This window comes from Opisthocomus hoazin, chromosome 5 (assembly GCF_030867145.1).
Source record: "Opisthocomus hoazin isolate bOpiHoa1 chromosome 5, bOpiHoa1.hap1, whole genome shotgun sequence".
Taxonomy (NCBI): domain Eukaryota; kingdom Metazoa; phylum Chordata; class Aves; order Opisthocomiformes; family Opisthocomidae; genus Opisthocomus; species Opisthocomus hoazin.
In genome coordinates this window covers 50089805-50103131 of record NC_134418.1, presented here as the reverse complement: position 1 = coordinate 50103131, position 13327 = coordinate 50089805, and the positions used below count along the sequence as shown (strand labels likewise).

General features: G+C 37.0%; 1 protein-coding gene across 9 annotated transcripts in view; it reads right to left on the bottom strand.

Moving 5' to 3' along the window:
• MAPK10 (mitogen-activated protein kinase 10) overlaps positions 1–13327 on the bottom strand; it is a 195658-nt gene that overhangs the window by 93252 nt on the left and 89079 nt on the right. For 6 of the 9 annotated variants that reach the window (XM_075421213.1, XM_075421212.1, XM_075421219.1 and 3 more), the window contains 2 exons: positions 12552–12623; positions 3902–4071 (listed from right to left, as the gene is read on the bottom strand). In XM_075421213.1, coding sequence (XP_075277328.1) covers positions 3902–4071; positions 12552–12617 — 236 coding nt within the window. In that variant the 5' untranslated portion in view covers positions 12618–12623. Of the gene's footprint in view, positions 1–3901; positions 4072–11668; positions 11745–12524; positions 12624–13327 lie in introns of those variants that run through there. The other 3 variants (XM_075421216.1, XM_075421217.1, XM_075421215.1) reach the window with 3 other exon arrangements.

Below are 13327 nucleotides of genomic sequence, written 5' to 3'. Positions count from 1 at the left end.
TTGCTTCCAGGCAAAAAGCATTCATTTAAAACACAAAGAAACACCCATTCCAACAAACACCCACTCCAACATCAGCATATTTCTGTCAATCTTATGGAACATGAGAATTCCTCTCCCTCCACCCTCATCTAAACCATCCATACCCACAGACTGAAAGTGACCTGTCTCTCTCTCTCTCTCCCCTTTGTGAAATAAGGTAGTTGTCAACTCCCTTCGAACGCTGCAGAGGGGTATCAACTACCTCTTCCCTCAGTGGTTTAAGTGGCACATACCTAATTAAACTCAGAAAATTGTTCTCAACTTATTTTACCTTTGATGTTTTCTGTTTCTATCACAGACTCGAAGACCAACTTGTGAGGCTAAAAGCCTGCATAGTTTTTACAAATACTGCTTGGTCTAACAAACTATAAGCTCTGTTTCAGCTGTGTCCCATTGTCATCATGCCTACAACAACATAATAATTTTATGCAAACACACCCTATATAGTCTTTCTCACAGATGTCTGTGATGTACAGTGAGCAAACAGCCTACATTTGCATTAAAAGTAGTTTTTGCAGAGTGAATAAGAACTTCCCCGCTCAAGAGATTCCAAGCAGCTTTTTCCTTTCTTCATGCTGGCAAAAATAATCTTCTGAACACAGTTAACACAAATCCCATTGAAAGCTCCCACAATTAATTTCCTGAATTCCTGATATTGAATGCACTATGTCTACAGCCAATACCACTTTCTCACTGAGTTTATCATTATTTCACATGGGCACAATGACAATTAAAACTAACACTCACACCATATGGCTTTCTCTTTTTCATATAATTTAATACATTATCATCCCCTGAAGACCTTAATATCTTTACTTTAATGCTTCCATATCAAGAAAACGATTTTGTCTTTGATGTCATTTTCAGAATAATCAAGTGAAAACAAGACCCAACTTCTTTCATAACCTGTGTCCTGTGCCTGCTTCTGTTCCATGACATGAATTATTTTCTACTGCAATTCTCCTGCTTATATTGACATCTATGAATAGAATTGCATGAGAAACATTTCAGTACTCTGTGGCTTTGCCAAGGAACCCTGTAACAACAGCTTCCAGAGTAGCCTGAAAAACATCATGTCTCTCCTCAGTCTTCCTCTGCCTCTACAGTTAACCTCTTGGGCTACAGGCAGTTTGCCTGTTGTAGTGTATCTGACAAGGTGCTAAGGCAGTCAGCATGCTGGGCAAATGGGGTCCCACATCCACACTAAGAGGGAAGCTGTTGCTAGCAAATGGAGTTTGGTCCTGAAGCTAGTGCTGAGGCTGTCCTTGGCATGAAATGTCTTGCACCTGATCAGTACTGAGAGATTTTATGTCAAATTATTGAAAAATTTATTCTTAAACAGGCCCCTTTTTCCTCAAGATGTGGGAATTACAGTTGTGTGGCCAAGTACTAGACAAAGCAGAAAAGTCATCAGCAGCTCAGCTCTTCCAGCATGGGGAAGACAGCATGGACTCCACTTACCAAGCTGCAAAAGTTTGGACTAGTCAAGAAGCAGATCACTGGCTGCAACTGTTGGCAGCAGCTCAGTCCTAAAAGGGTAGTTAGCATTGGTAGTTTACCAATAATACTCTACCTGTATCACTCCATAAAACCTGATGCTGCTATGCACTAAAGCTGTCTCCAGTAGCTGAGTAGCCCATCACTCCAGCCAGACAACAGGTAGTGTCCTTTTACCTATGACTATTGGGAAGGAAAATCCAGAAATAGGGCATGCAGTGGGAAGTCTGAGCCTAAACCCCTCTGAGCTATCCTATGTGTGTCTGCCCTTTGTAGAGGGAACAATCAGAAATCACCCATTCAGCTCCTACACTTCTGCTAATTCCGGCACTAAGAGACAGAATTGCATCCCAGATCTGTTACGCTTCTCAAACAACAAGTCATTAAGTATGAAGAGCCACTAGATCTAAAAGAAACTATGACCTAGGTTTTCCTCACTGTTTTCATAGAGGCACTCCTCATGGCTATTCTTTGCAAAAGAACAAGATGAGCAGGGCAAAATACCCTCCCCACACCAGAGCCAGCAGCACTTCACAAATAGGCATTTTTTCAGTATGTTTTTCCCTTAATCTGCTTTTTATAGTTGTAACCCTGTATCTACCAAAATACCTACAGTTTCAAAATAGTGTAAGTTTCTACAGTAGAAAGAACAATGTAATTATTATTATGCAAGTAGAAACTTGTACAACTGAATATCTTTTTATCACATATTGTCTTCCCTTAGCTAAACTACATATCTCTATCTCACAATATTTTTCATTATTTTATCACTTCACCATTGATTTTTCATGGTTTGCTCATAGTTGTTAATATATTTCTGGTAAACTATACCTCATGACAGATAGATTACAATATAACATCTACTAAGCAAAAATGCTCATTATCTTCCCCAGCTATCATGTAATACTTCTACATCTGTATTATCAAGCTATGAAAGGCCTTTTATGGCCTCTTCATGCTACACAGCCGTTTCAGGGGATTTGTGTTCACTTGCCCTTGAACAAACTTATTGTCTGATTTGATTTTCTTTCCTAAGGCATTCTTATTTTTTGCCTGTCAACTCTAGGTATGAAATACAAATTCATAGGATGTTACTGATTTTAATTAGCTTAACTTCTACTTTTTTTTGTGGCTCATGATTGATCATTACAGCAATTCAGTTGCAGAGAGGATCAATAAAATCTGATTTTCCTCTAAAACAAACAGAGGATAGTACGTAGGAAGAAAAAACATCTGATACTTTATACGGAAGTGGAAATATAGTGCAAAATAAAAATTGATAGTACTCAACACAAAGTGCAAAATAAACATTGATAGTACTCAACACAAAGTATGTTTCTTTCCCAAAGCTGATTTTAAACTAACCTTTAGCCCTTTTGTGTTTAAGATTTGAAATAATGTACTTGATCATTTAGATCAATCTTCAGACTTGTGTGGCCTCAAAGTATACTAAACACTGTGACAGATTGAGACCTAAGGATGTGTTGCTAATTGCTGTTGCACTACCAATTATAGTGCCAATGCCAACGATCCATGGAGGCCCACTTGCTTGTTGAATTAATGGAACCTGTTGCTTTATCACTACCTCCATCTGTAAGGTAACACACACTACATCGAATTCAGAAAAGAGCAGTGACAGAGATGACAGATGGAATTGGACTTCATCTCTGACCAAGTTACAGATAAAAGATTGTGTTATTTACTGTAATGCTTCATAATTAAACAGGTTAGAAATGTCTGCACAGAGACATTTAAATACAAGCCACTGAAATTTAAGAGCCATCTCTAAAAATGCAGAGGCAAAAGCCAATGAGGACATCACAATTTTCGAACACAGTAATTTTGAATTCCATAAGCTTTTTGTATTAATTAGGAAAGCTACTGAATTTGTGTGTTTTGTTTGCATTATTCACATCACTGCAATGTCCATCTTAAGAAATAAAGGAAACATTAGCAGTCACCTCGATTCGAAAAGCTTCCATTCTGAATACTTGAGAATACTATGGGATGTGACAAGTTTCTGTCTTGCTCTCAGTGACTTTTACTGTACAAAGACTAAAATTGCAGGGTTTACTTGGGAGATTATTTGCACTGCCTCTGGAAATAGTGCCACAGTTGTCAATTAGGGTAAGATTTTTCTCCTGATTTCTTGCTAGTTACATTTTGCTATGTGGAGAAACAAACCTAGTGCTATCATTCTCACCAGCAGGAGAATTTATTAGCAAGCAGCTAGGCTCCTTCTGCCTCAGGATGTCTGTTGACTGTTATTTTTGCAATTTTAGACAATGTCTGTGGCTAGCAAACTGTGAAGAAATGCAAAAGGCAGATCCTATTTAAAAGCATGAGAGAAACTGCTGATACTTACCAAACTATTCCCTGAGCCCCAGAGCCAATAGGTTTCAAGTTCTGGTAGCGTTTGAGAACTGTGAAGGTCGAGTCACCTACTTCCACGCTGTAGAACTGGTTGTCAACTTTGCTTTTGCTCATGTTGTAATGTTTGGCAATATATGACACATCCACTTGTTTCCCAAATCCCTGTTGTACAGAAGAAGGGAAGGGGGAAGGGAATGGAAAAAATACAGAAACCAGAGGTGGTAAAACATCAGAATACTGATAGAACACAGTCAGCCTAATTTTCCAGTATAAATTCTTGTCATTTTAGGCTCCTTGTCATCGATCTACATAAATCCTCAAATGCTCTCAAAGACTACCAAACCTTCTTTCACCCAGGAAATAACCATGAAAAGCCACTGATTAAAAGAAAGCTAGTGAATTCTCCAGCTGGTGTTTGTGACACAGTTACTCTCAGCTACTGGTCTCTGCTTGCCATTACTGATGCTTTATGACTACTGACTTATGCATTCATGCTGATTCTACTCTCATTCGTATCGCAATAAATATCTTATTTTATAATGAGAAGACTTACATCAGTGTAGAAGTGGGACAATAGAAATGGGAATTAGGCTTTTCACCCTTGAGTCAGGTAAAGCAGTTAAGTCTATTCACATGAGGGCTAAATCTTTTCCTAACCATATGATGAAGGCCTTGAGAACCTTTCAACTGTAGTTGCGAAAGAAACAGAGCAGTTTATGAGACAAACAGTGACCTAACATGGCTCAGTATCATGGAGAGTACTCAGTAGCTCAGGAGATATTCCCAAGTTCCAGGTTCCTAAGGACAGAAGAGTTGCTCTCGTGACCTGACAAATGCATTAGTCCTAAGCAAAGGCTAATTTTAATGACACAAAGACAAGTTACTGTAAACTTTTTATGCTTGCACTGAAGTTAGCATTGCAGAGCCGTAACCTCACCCAAATGTGTAGAATTACTATGCAGAAAGTTACATTATAATCATTTTGTGACTACGAGTGAGCTCAGTTCCCCAAAGGCTAGGAGCAAAGTAAATAGTAATTTGAGATAAAAATCAGAATTTAGCATTTTTAATTTGAGGTTCTACATAATTTACATAATGCTGAGCACAGGATGTAAAAATCTGACATATTACAACGGATCAGTTCTCAAGTAGTTGACAATTTGCTTATGGAAGTCAAGACTTTTCTGAATGCCTTCTATAAGGAGAAGAAAAAACTAAACGTGCCTGCCTCTGTCTGTGTGTTTATTTTCAGCCCTCGCAAACACAGTTTCTAGATTTTCTTATTTCCCTTATTATAAACTGCTTTCTCAAAGAAATCTGAATGGTCAACCATGTTATGAGACTATGGACTACTAAACTGAATTTTGATGTAGAAGAGGAAAATGTAAAATGGATTTGGACAACACTATTTTTTCAATTTAAAAAGACATGATTCCAGCGTTGCATGAAGCTGGTCATTTAAAACAGGTAACTGACCTTGCTGATAACCTGGATTCTCAGGTTTGCCTTAGGTCAATTAATATTCTTTTTCTGTCTGGTATCTGACTGGAAGGCCCATTGTCACTGGACACCATGACCTCATTTAGAGACTTTGAAACATTTTAATGAACATAGCTGTTCATTCAAACAGAAAATCTCATTTCAGAAGAGCAATTAGAAACATTACACTTACTTGTTAATCAGACACAGGGCAAGGCTTCCCCCCCCCCCAGCACAGAAAGTGAGATATTTACGGACACTGACACAGTTGCTAACTTCAAGCTTACAGAGAGTGAAATGACTCCAAAAGAGGTTTGAATTATTCTCATCTAAAGAAAGACAGACAGCATCCCATTCACACTGTGAAGCCTTAGTCTTAAAACTCCTTCCATTACGTGAAGAGAGCTGCATAGATTTGCCTAGCTCAGCTATTCATACCAGACCTGGAACTGAGAGGCTTTATTCTGATAATATGCTCCTAATAGACAGGAAATAATCACAGCTCCCTCCGGCTGGACAAACATGTTTGCAGCCTGGGTTTTTTTCTGATGTCATTATCAGAACAATGCAGACGATATTCAGCATTAACACCCGTTACTCTGAAACCAATGTTATATAAAGTGTCAGCATAAAAATTGCATTCCTTGGTAAGCCTGATGCATAGCCAGCTCCTCTGGAAGTACAGGTACAGCAACCTTTCTAAACAAGTCAGATGACTGTGTTAAGTCCTGGGTGAGCCAGGCCTGCCATGACTTGCTTGCATCCTCACTCCTGAGCTACGCAACAGTTCAGCATGTTGGTGTGGAGCTACATGGGAAAAGACACTTTGTATCTACGTTTGGAATCCTGTGCCCATCAAAATTAGTTGCTTTTAAATTAGCAACTGGGGAGGAGGAAAGAAAATGAGCTATCAAGACTCAAGTGTTTGAGATGAAGGAAAATGATCACCATTACTAAATGCTTAAAGAACATATATTTCGCTTTCAAAGAACAATTATTTAAAATTAAGTGAAACTCAAATAACTTACTGCTTCACACACAGCTACAAGTTGTATTCTTTTCCTTTTTTTTCACAGAATAGAGAGCAAAAGAGAGGGTTAAAACGCACAACAGAAAAAAAATTATTTTATGCATTATGAGGTGAATTGTTTCCTGATATCCTATTTGTCCATTTTCGACCCCATAAAAGAACTATATTTATTATATTTCACTGATAGATCTTTGTTTCTGAACACCATTCCTCCTATTACTGATAAGCCTAAAATATTACAAATTGTTACAGCTCAGTATCTCATACATCTTAACTTTTATAAATACAAACCATACTAATGGCAGTTTAAGCTAAATTGCTCTCCTCTGCATTTTCAAGACAATGAGTGCTGTCACAGAGTCTTGGCAGGCATCAGCTGAGGGGAGACTTGACCTCAGTATTAGTATCCTTCCCTGTCTGCATACAGAAACACCTACAGGAACACATCAACTTTTAAGGATACTATGATTCAAGGCTACTGAAAATAACTAAAATAACTCCAAATGCATGAATGCAGGCAAGGAAAAGAATTATATGGAAGTTTCAAAGGCTGACTCCTAATCTGCAGTTGGCACAACACCCAAAGATGAGCAGGATGCACAAGAGACCATGGTCTGAACTAGCAAGCACAATGGCTCCCCAGGGGCCCCCATGTCTCCACCTCATCTCAGACAAAGAGACTGGTATGGAGGACAGCACATTTCAGAGGTGGTTTTAATAGGTTAATTTTCCACATTTTTCCAATCTCGCCGCAGCAGTCTTGTCCTAGCCCCAAGACACAATTTACCTTCCTTTATGAAGTCAGTCTTGCAAGTCAATTGACCCTTGCAAACAACTCAACCTGGATTGACTAATCATTATGTTTTTACTATATTTGCTCTGTTTACTCTATTTTGAAACATCATATTAAAACATCCTATCAGATGGAGTACAATATTCATAAATACTGGTTGTGGGGTCTTTGTATTTTTTTTGTTTAAACGCACTTTCCTTGTTTACCCTCTTCTAACTGTTATACAAAAAACCCAGCAGCTTCAGAACTGGCTCTTGCCTAGTTCTGATTACACAAGAAGCAGCAAGACTGCTTTCTTTTTCATTGGTATCTACTCAAAACTCAAAGCAAAGCACTATTTACGTATTCTTCACTTGTCCTCCACACAGTCACTAAGCTTTAACTACTTTTAATTGTTTCTCTCTTACAGGCATAAAATTTTGTAGTTCTTTTCTTACTGTGGTATCACGTGTTGCTCAGAAGTCGCTGAGACACAAAGGTGTCTGCTTCATTCCAAGCCAGACTTCTAAGACGAGCAATATGCAAGTATCTGCACAATGAAACAACTACTTCAAAATGATTCCTCATTCCCCCAATGCCCGAAGAAATCAACACCGACACACAGGTAATATCCAACCATGGTCATTGTACCAAAGAAGGTAAAGATGAGAAGACAGATCAAGAAATACTAAGAGAAAAGATTCCTTGAGAGTGAGATTTCTTTATGGACAGGAACTTAATCAGTGATCCAAATGGAAAATGTAGCCAAAATACAAGAAAGAAAGATTTAAGAGTAGGTGAGAAAGGTACAGTAAGGATGTCTGGAAACACCTCATTCGGGCACAGCTCCAGAGACAGGAAGCTAGCAAAGACACACTGTGGATTGTGTCCAAAACAGAGGAAAGCGGTGGCAGCAGCCACATCTAACTCGCAGGAGAAATGAGAAGAGAGGAAACACTGCAGTTTGTTTTAATCATTTTGTTCTGAGGCCCTAGATTTGAAAAAGAAGCAATAACATGGGAAGAAGCAAGATACAATTAAGATTAACAATGAGAAATTGGATAACTATAAGTTGGACAAAATATCACAACACTAAGAAATGAAAAATACACTCAATTTTTCAACAGTAATGAAGGGAACATAGAAGCAGTGTGTTGAAAACATAGGAAAGCCAAGATGGGATTAACAGCATCTCTTTATTTAGTGGATATATTGATAATACAGTATATTTTAAATGTTTTACACTTCTCAGGAAACTGGAATTACACTGAAGTACTGGGTATTGTTTAAGAAGCTTTCTTCTAGTAATGCAAGCAGGGCAGCAAGACCACTGACTACACAAAATGCTATGCCCCAATGCACACCATGCTGCTCCTTTAAAAAGAAGGGCAAAGAAGCAGCATGTAACAACAGTAAAGATGAAGTATTAAAAAAATTAAATTTCTCAATATAATTATATAATTACAGTATTCACTGTGAAGACAATAGCTAATGAAAAGATTCTCCCTTTTATAAGCAAAGACTACAAGAAGCTAAATACTTTAATCACACCTTTTGTTAGAAATAGATAGCTCTTGATACTATGAAGTATCATTTTAGTCCTAGAAAAGTAAGATACAGGTCACTGCTTGTTGATGGCTTATGAATACCAATTAAGCTCCCATTGGACAGAAGACATAATTGTAGGACATTCTGCATCAAGACAGTTTCTTTAATGGTCAAAATAGTAACTCCATCCACTGATTAAAGCATTAGTTGTAATTAAAGTGGTTTATCAAAGTTAGGATAAAATTAAAAAACAGATCAGATGAGTCAACCAATCAATGGAGAGCAATATAATTAATAAAGCTTGTCTTTTCTGTGTGTAAAGTGAAGTTTTCTAGAGTAATGTGATTTTTAAACAGTCATTGATGCAATACTGCATCTAGGAAGTCTATACATGTTTTGTTCAAGACAGGAAAGCATGACTGTAGAAATAAAGCAAGTTAGCAGAACATAAGGAAAAGAAGATGTCTAGAGGTAAATTAAAGCTTTTAAAATCTTTTTGGTTTGGGTTTTTTAAAAGCACGAATTAAGTTTGCAAAAATACCCTCCACATTCAAACTAAAATTTCATTCAAAGGTTTTCTTTCAGTGGCATCAATACAGCACCAATTCCAATTTCAGTATGCAAAATGCTGACATACTCTATCTGGGACGTGAAATTGTTTAAACTAGGCAATAAAGCCTAGTGATGATGCTGTACCAAATTAGCATGTGAATTAATGTTCCTGATTCACATCAAATTTTGCTTAACGTGCATGGCCAGGTCTCCGATATCTCATCTCAGTAATCCTATGTCCTGCTTTTCTGTTAAAAAATGTAACTGTTGAAGCACTATGGAAATACTGTGACATACAAATTCTAATAATAAAGATGTGTTTTTCAAAGACAAGAAAATTGAGGACTGCTGCTCTAAGCAAAAAAAAAATCATACAATTGTAGTCTACATAAAGGTATCCCATGCAGCTACAGTTTAGAAAACTTGAAAGTTCTGACAGGTTATACACATCTTGATTAAAAAAAAAATTGAAAAACTAAATGAAGGAAAAATTGGATAAATTGTATGTTCTAATATAGAGTCACTAGAGGCTCTCAACAGGGTAGGATCAAACTATACCATACTTTTTCTGATATCTGTTGCACGCTTATACAGTAGAAATTATTTTTGCATTGTTGAATCACATGAAAAAATTAAATTGACTTTTGTTCACTGTAAACTACTTTTTTGTGGTGTCTTGTCTAGATACTGCTGGGATTCTTGTCAGCTGTAGACACCTCAAGATTTGAGTGGCAGTACCTACCTTTTGCTGATATGATAACCATTCTGCTGTCACATCATCATCTTTTGTGAACAGTAGTTCCTAAACCTCTTAGATTTACTGATTCAGCAGACAGAATTTTCCCAAAGGTACAAATGAACTTTACACTTAGAGCAGAAGAATTACTAGTAAATCACAGCACATTTGATTTCCACATTAGCATTATGAATAAGTGTGGAATAAACAATATTCCTACCTGGAGACTGTTAAACAGTCTCTAAATGAAGATCTAGATGTTTGGACCAAGTATTACCAGGATACAGATATAACCCACATGTCGCCCTATGCAATACAAATGAACAGCATCCACGACAGCTAAGTTCTTAACGTAATAAAATACTTTATTCAGAAACTGTTCTTGTACTTAATGCTAACTATGTGTGTAACTGTTATTGGGATCAGGGCCTATCGTTATGGAAAGGATAAATTAACATGAAGTCTGAACCAGCTTTTATCCTCGGGAGACCTGCTTCGGCAGGAGCATTGGACTAGATGATCCACAGAGGTCCCTTCCAACCCCGACCATTCTGTGATTCTGTGATTCTGTGAGACTAAATCTGAAGATCTGAAGACCTTGAAAAGGTATTTGTACGATAAGTGCATGAAGGATAGAATCCTGTTTCCTGCAATGTCAGGATAGTATCTCTTGTATGTATTTATTGGATGACTCCTCTTTGGGTACCAGCTGTAGGTGTTAAACGTGAATCAGTTTCATTCAGTGGTAAAAATTCACCCAAAATGCTGTAGATTTCATCACATATACTTTAACAAAAACATTGTAAATATATTTGGTTCTGTATGTGTCACTGAACACCTTTTAATGTGTTAGGGTAACAGCAAAGGAATAATTACTACAGCACGTTTCCAGTAAATCAAGAACCCATAGTGAAGTGACAGAAAGCATTGGCTGTACAAGGTCACACACTGATTGGTGACAAGCCTAAAGGAGCACTAAACATAAAAGTGTAAAATGTGTAAAATAGAAATGTTTCTGTACAGCTCCACTTTGGTCTAAGTAAAAGGGAGATGAAAGCTGGCAAGCAGAGCTATGAGATAAACCGTTCTGCACAGTGCAGATATGTCTTTTCATAGATAATGTCTTTTTCATCGATAAATGTCTTTTTCATGCAATCTGAGGAAAAACCCTTTTCCACAATTTTTGCAGAATTTTTTGAATTCTCTTTTGCAAGTGAACTATGCCAAGAAATTACAAAAATACTATGTTTGAATGAAATCCTTTCTTCTCTCAAAAACAGTGGAAGAATTAAGCCAGTTAGATAAACATACACACATGAAGAACAGGAGATAAAAAAGACAGAGAAGACAGTTAAACAGATTATCAAACTGTATTGCCAAGATCCATCCCAGAGCTGATGACTTTGTGACCGCAGAGCCAACTTTCTCAGCAGAAATAAATATTAAGTACTCCTGAGTTTAAAAAGGCCAAACAGACCTCCCAACACCTGTGACTGTTTTATGGTAAATGCTTACACAAAAGTAATAGCTCTTTCTTTTTTAGAATTGTGCTTTCACTTACTTGGACCCCATAAGTAACATAAAGGGGAAAAAAACACTGTTTACCGTAATTCCATTTCTAAGAATGCCGCATTGTTCTCACCTCTCAAAAAATGAAGAATCTTCCTAACGTCCCTCCTACGAGTTAGATTACTGGTGTCCCATCTCACCAAAAAAAACTATGAAGGTACAGAATTCAAACACAAAATACTGCTCAGAAGTAAGCAACAACGTCATCTTTCATTTATGATGGAAGAATATGCAGATTTATGACTCTCATATATATGTTAACTAACTTACTCTAACCAGGAACAAAAACATTTTTTAATTTGTATCACAAAGTTAGTTTCAGCCTTTGTAGACTTCCAAGCATTGTGGCCAGTTTCAAGGGTAATTTAGAAATACAGAATTTGCTATAATACAGCCTCATGACTCCAGAACCTGAATAGCAAATGGTGTTCAACAAACGCCAGAATTTTTATTACCCTCCCTTCACTTCTAGTGAAGGTAGACTAACAGACAGAAAATTGTAGTCACAGGCTACAATGTAAAAGGCTCCATCTCACAAAAACAGAAACTAAGATAAAATAGTTTTAATTTGCATAGTTCTGTGAAAGCATCTGGATAAGTACAGTTCTGTTGTTTGATTCATCATTACGTTTATCGGAAGTACAGCCAACTTTTTTTCTGTTTGGAAACTCTACTATTATCTTTATCTAAAAAAATCTCAGAACGTTAACTGACATTTTAGCAAAACACAATTAAAAATCACTAAGAGCAAACTACAAAATAAACCTAAAAATAAACGGAAAAGTAATTTATGTGATGCATTCTTCTATTTTTCATATTTATTGTCATTCTTATAACCAGCTTCTTGCAGAGAACTGCTGAAATTCACTTATATTCTATCTTTTATTATGATATGAACTGCAAAAATGAAGTACAAGTATATACTGTACCTTGTTTTACCTGTAAGGAACACACACCTGACAAAAGGCAACCTTCACATCCAGAGCAGGTTCACCACAATAATACAGGAAATGGCGGCTCATAAATACCTGTAATTAAAGAAAAGCAAACATAGAAATCTTGTATGTCTGCTGATGTGCAAGTACAATGCAGCTCTATCTACATTTAGATTATAAAACTAACCTGAGTTGCTACCCAGCTCGTGAACAACAGAAATCAGAACTTTGAACTGTAAATATGCGCTATAGTCTTTCTGATACTTGTCAAAGTTATGGCCTCAAATATGACCTGGTTACATCTGCAAAATTTTACAGTAACTGATCTCAAAGTTTATAATGTCTCTTGTATATTCCTACATCAATAAAAATAAAAATCAGGTCAATAACGTTCTAAACAATGTGGGAATGGGAGACAGTTACTATTATGGGGAGGAGTAAAACAAGTTGACAATCATTAAGAAAGTTATAGAAATGGAAAGACTAATCACATCACTGTATAAATTCATGGCACAACCACTTATGAATATTACATGTAGTTCTGGTTCTCATCTTCACGTCTTACAACTAGAAAGGTCACAGAAAAGGGCCGTAAGAAGGGTCCAAAGCACATACAGATACCTTGCACAAAACAACTGCAGAGACTGAGAAACTTTTTTAGCCTAGAAAAGAGCTGTCTGAATGGAGGTATGCTGGAGATCCATAAAATGAGCGGCATACTGAGGAGTGAAAAGGAAAACACTCATCTCTGGCTTTTTTTTTTTAATGAAACAAGTACGTGACGGCAAATTAAGTTA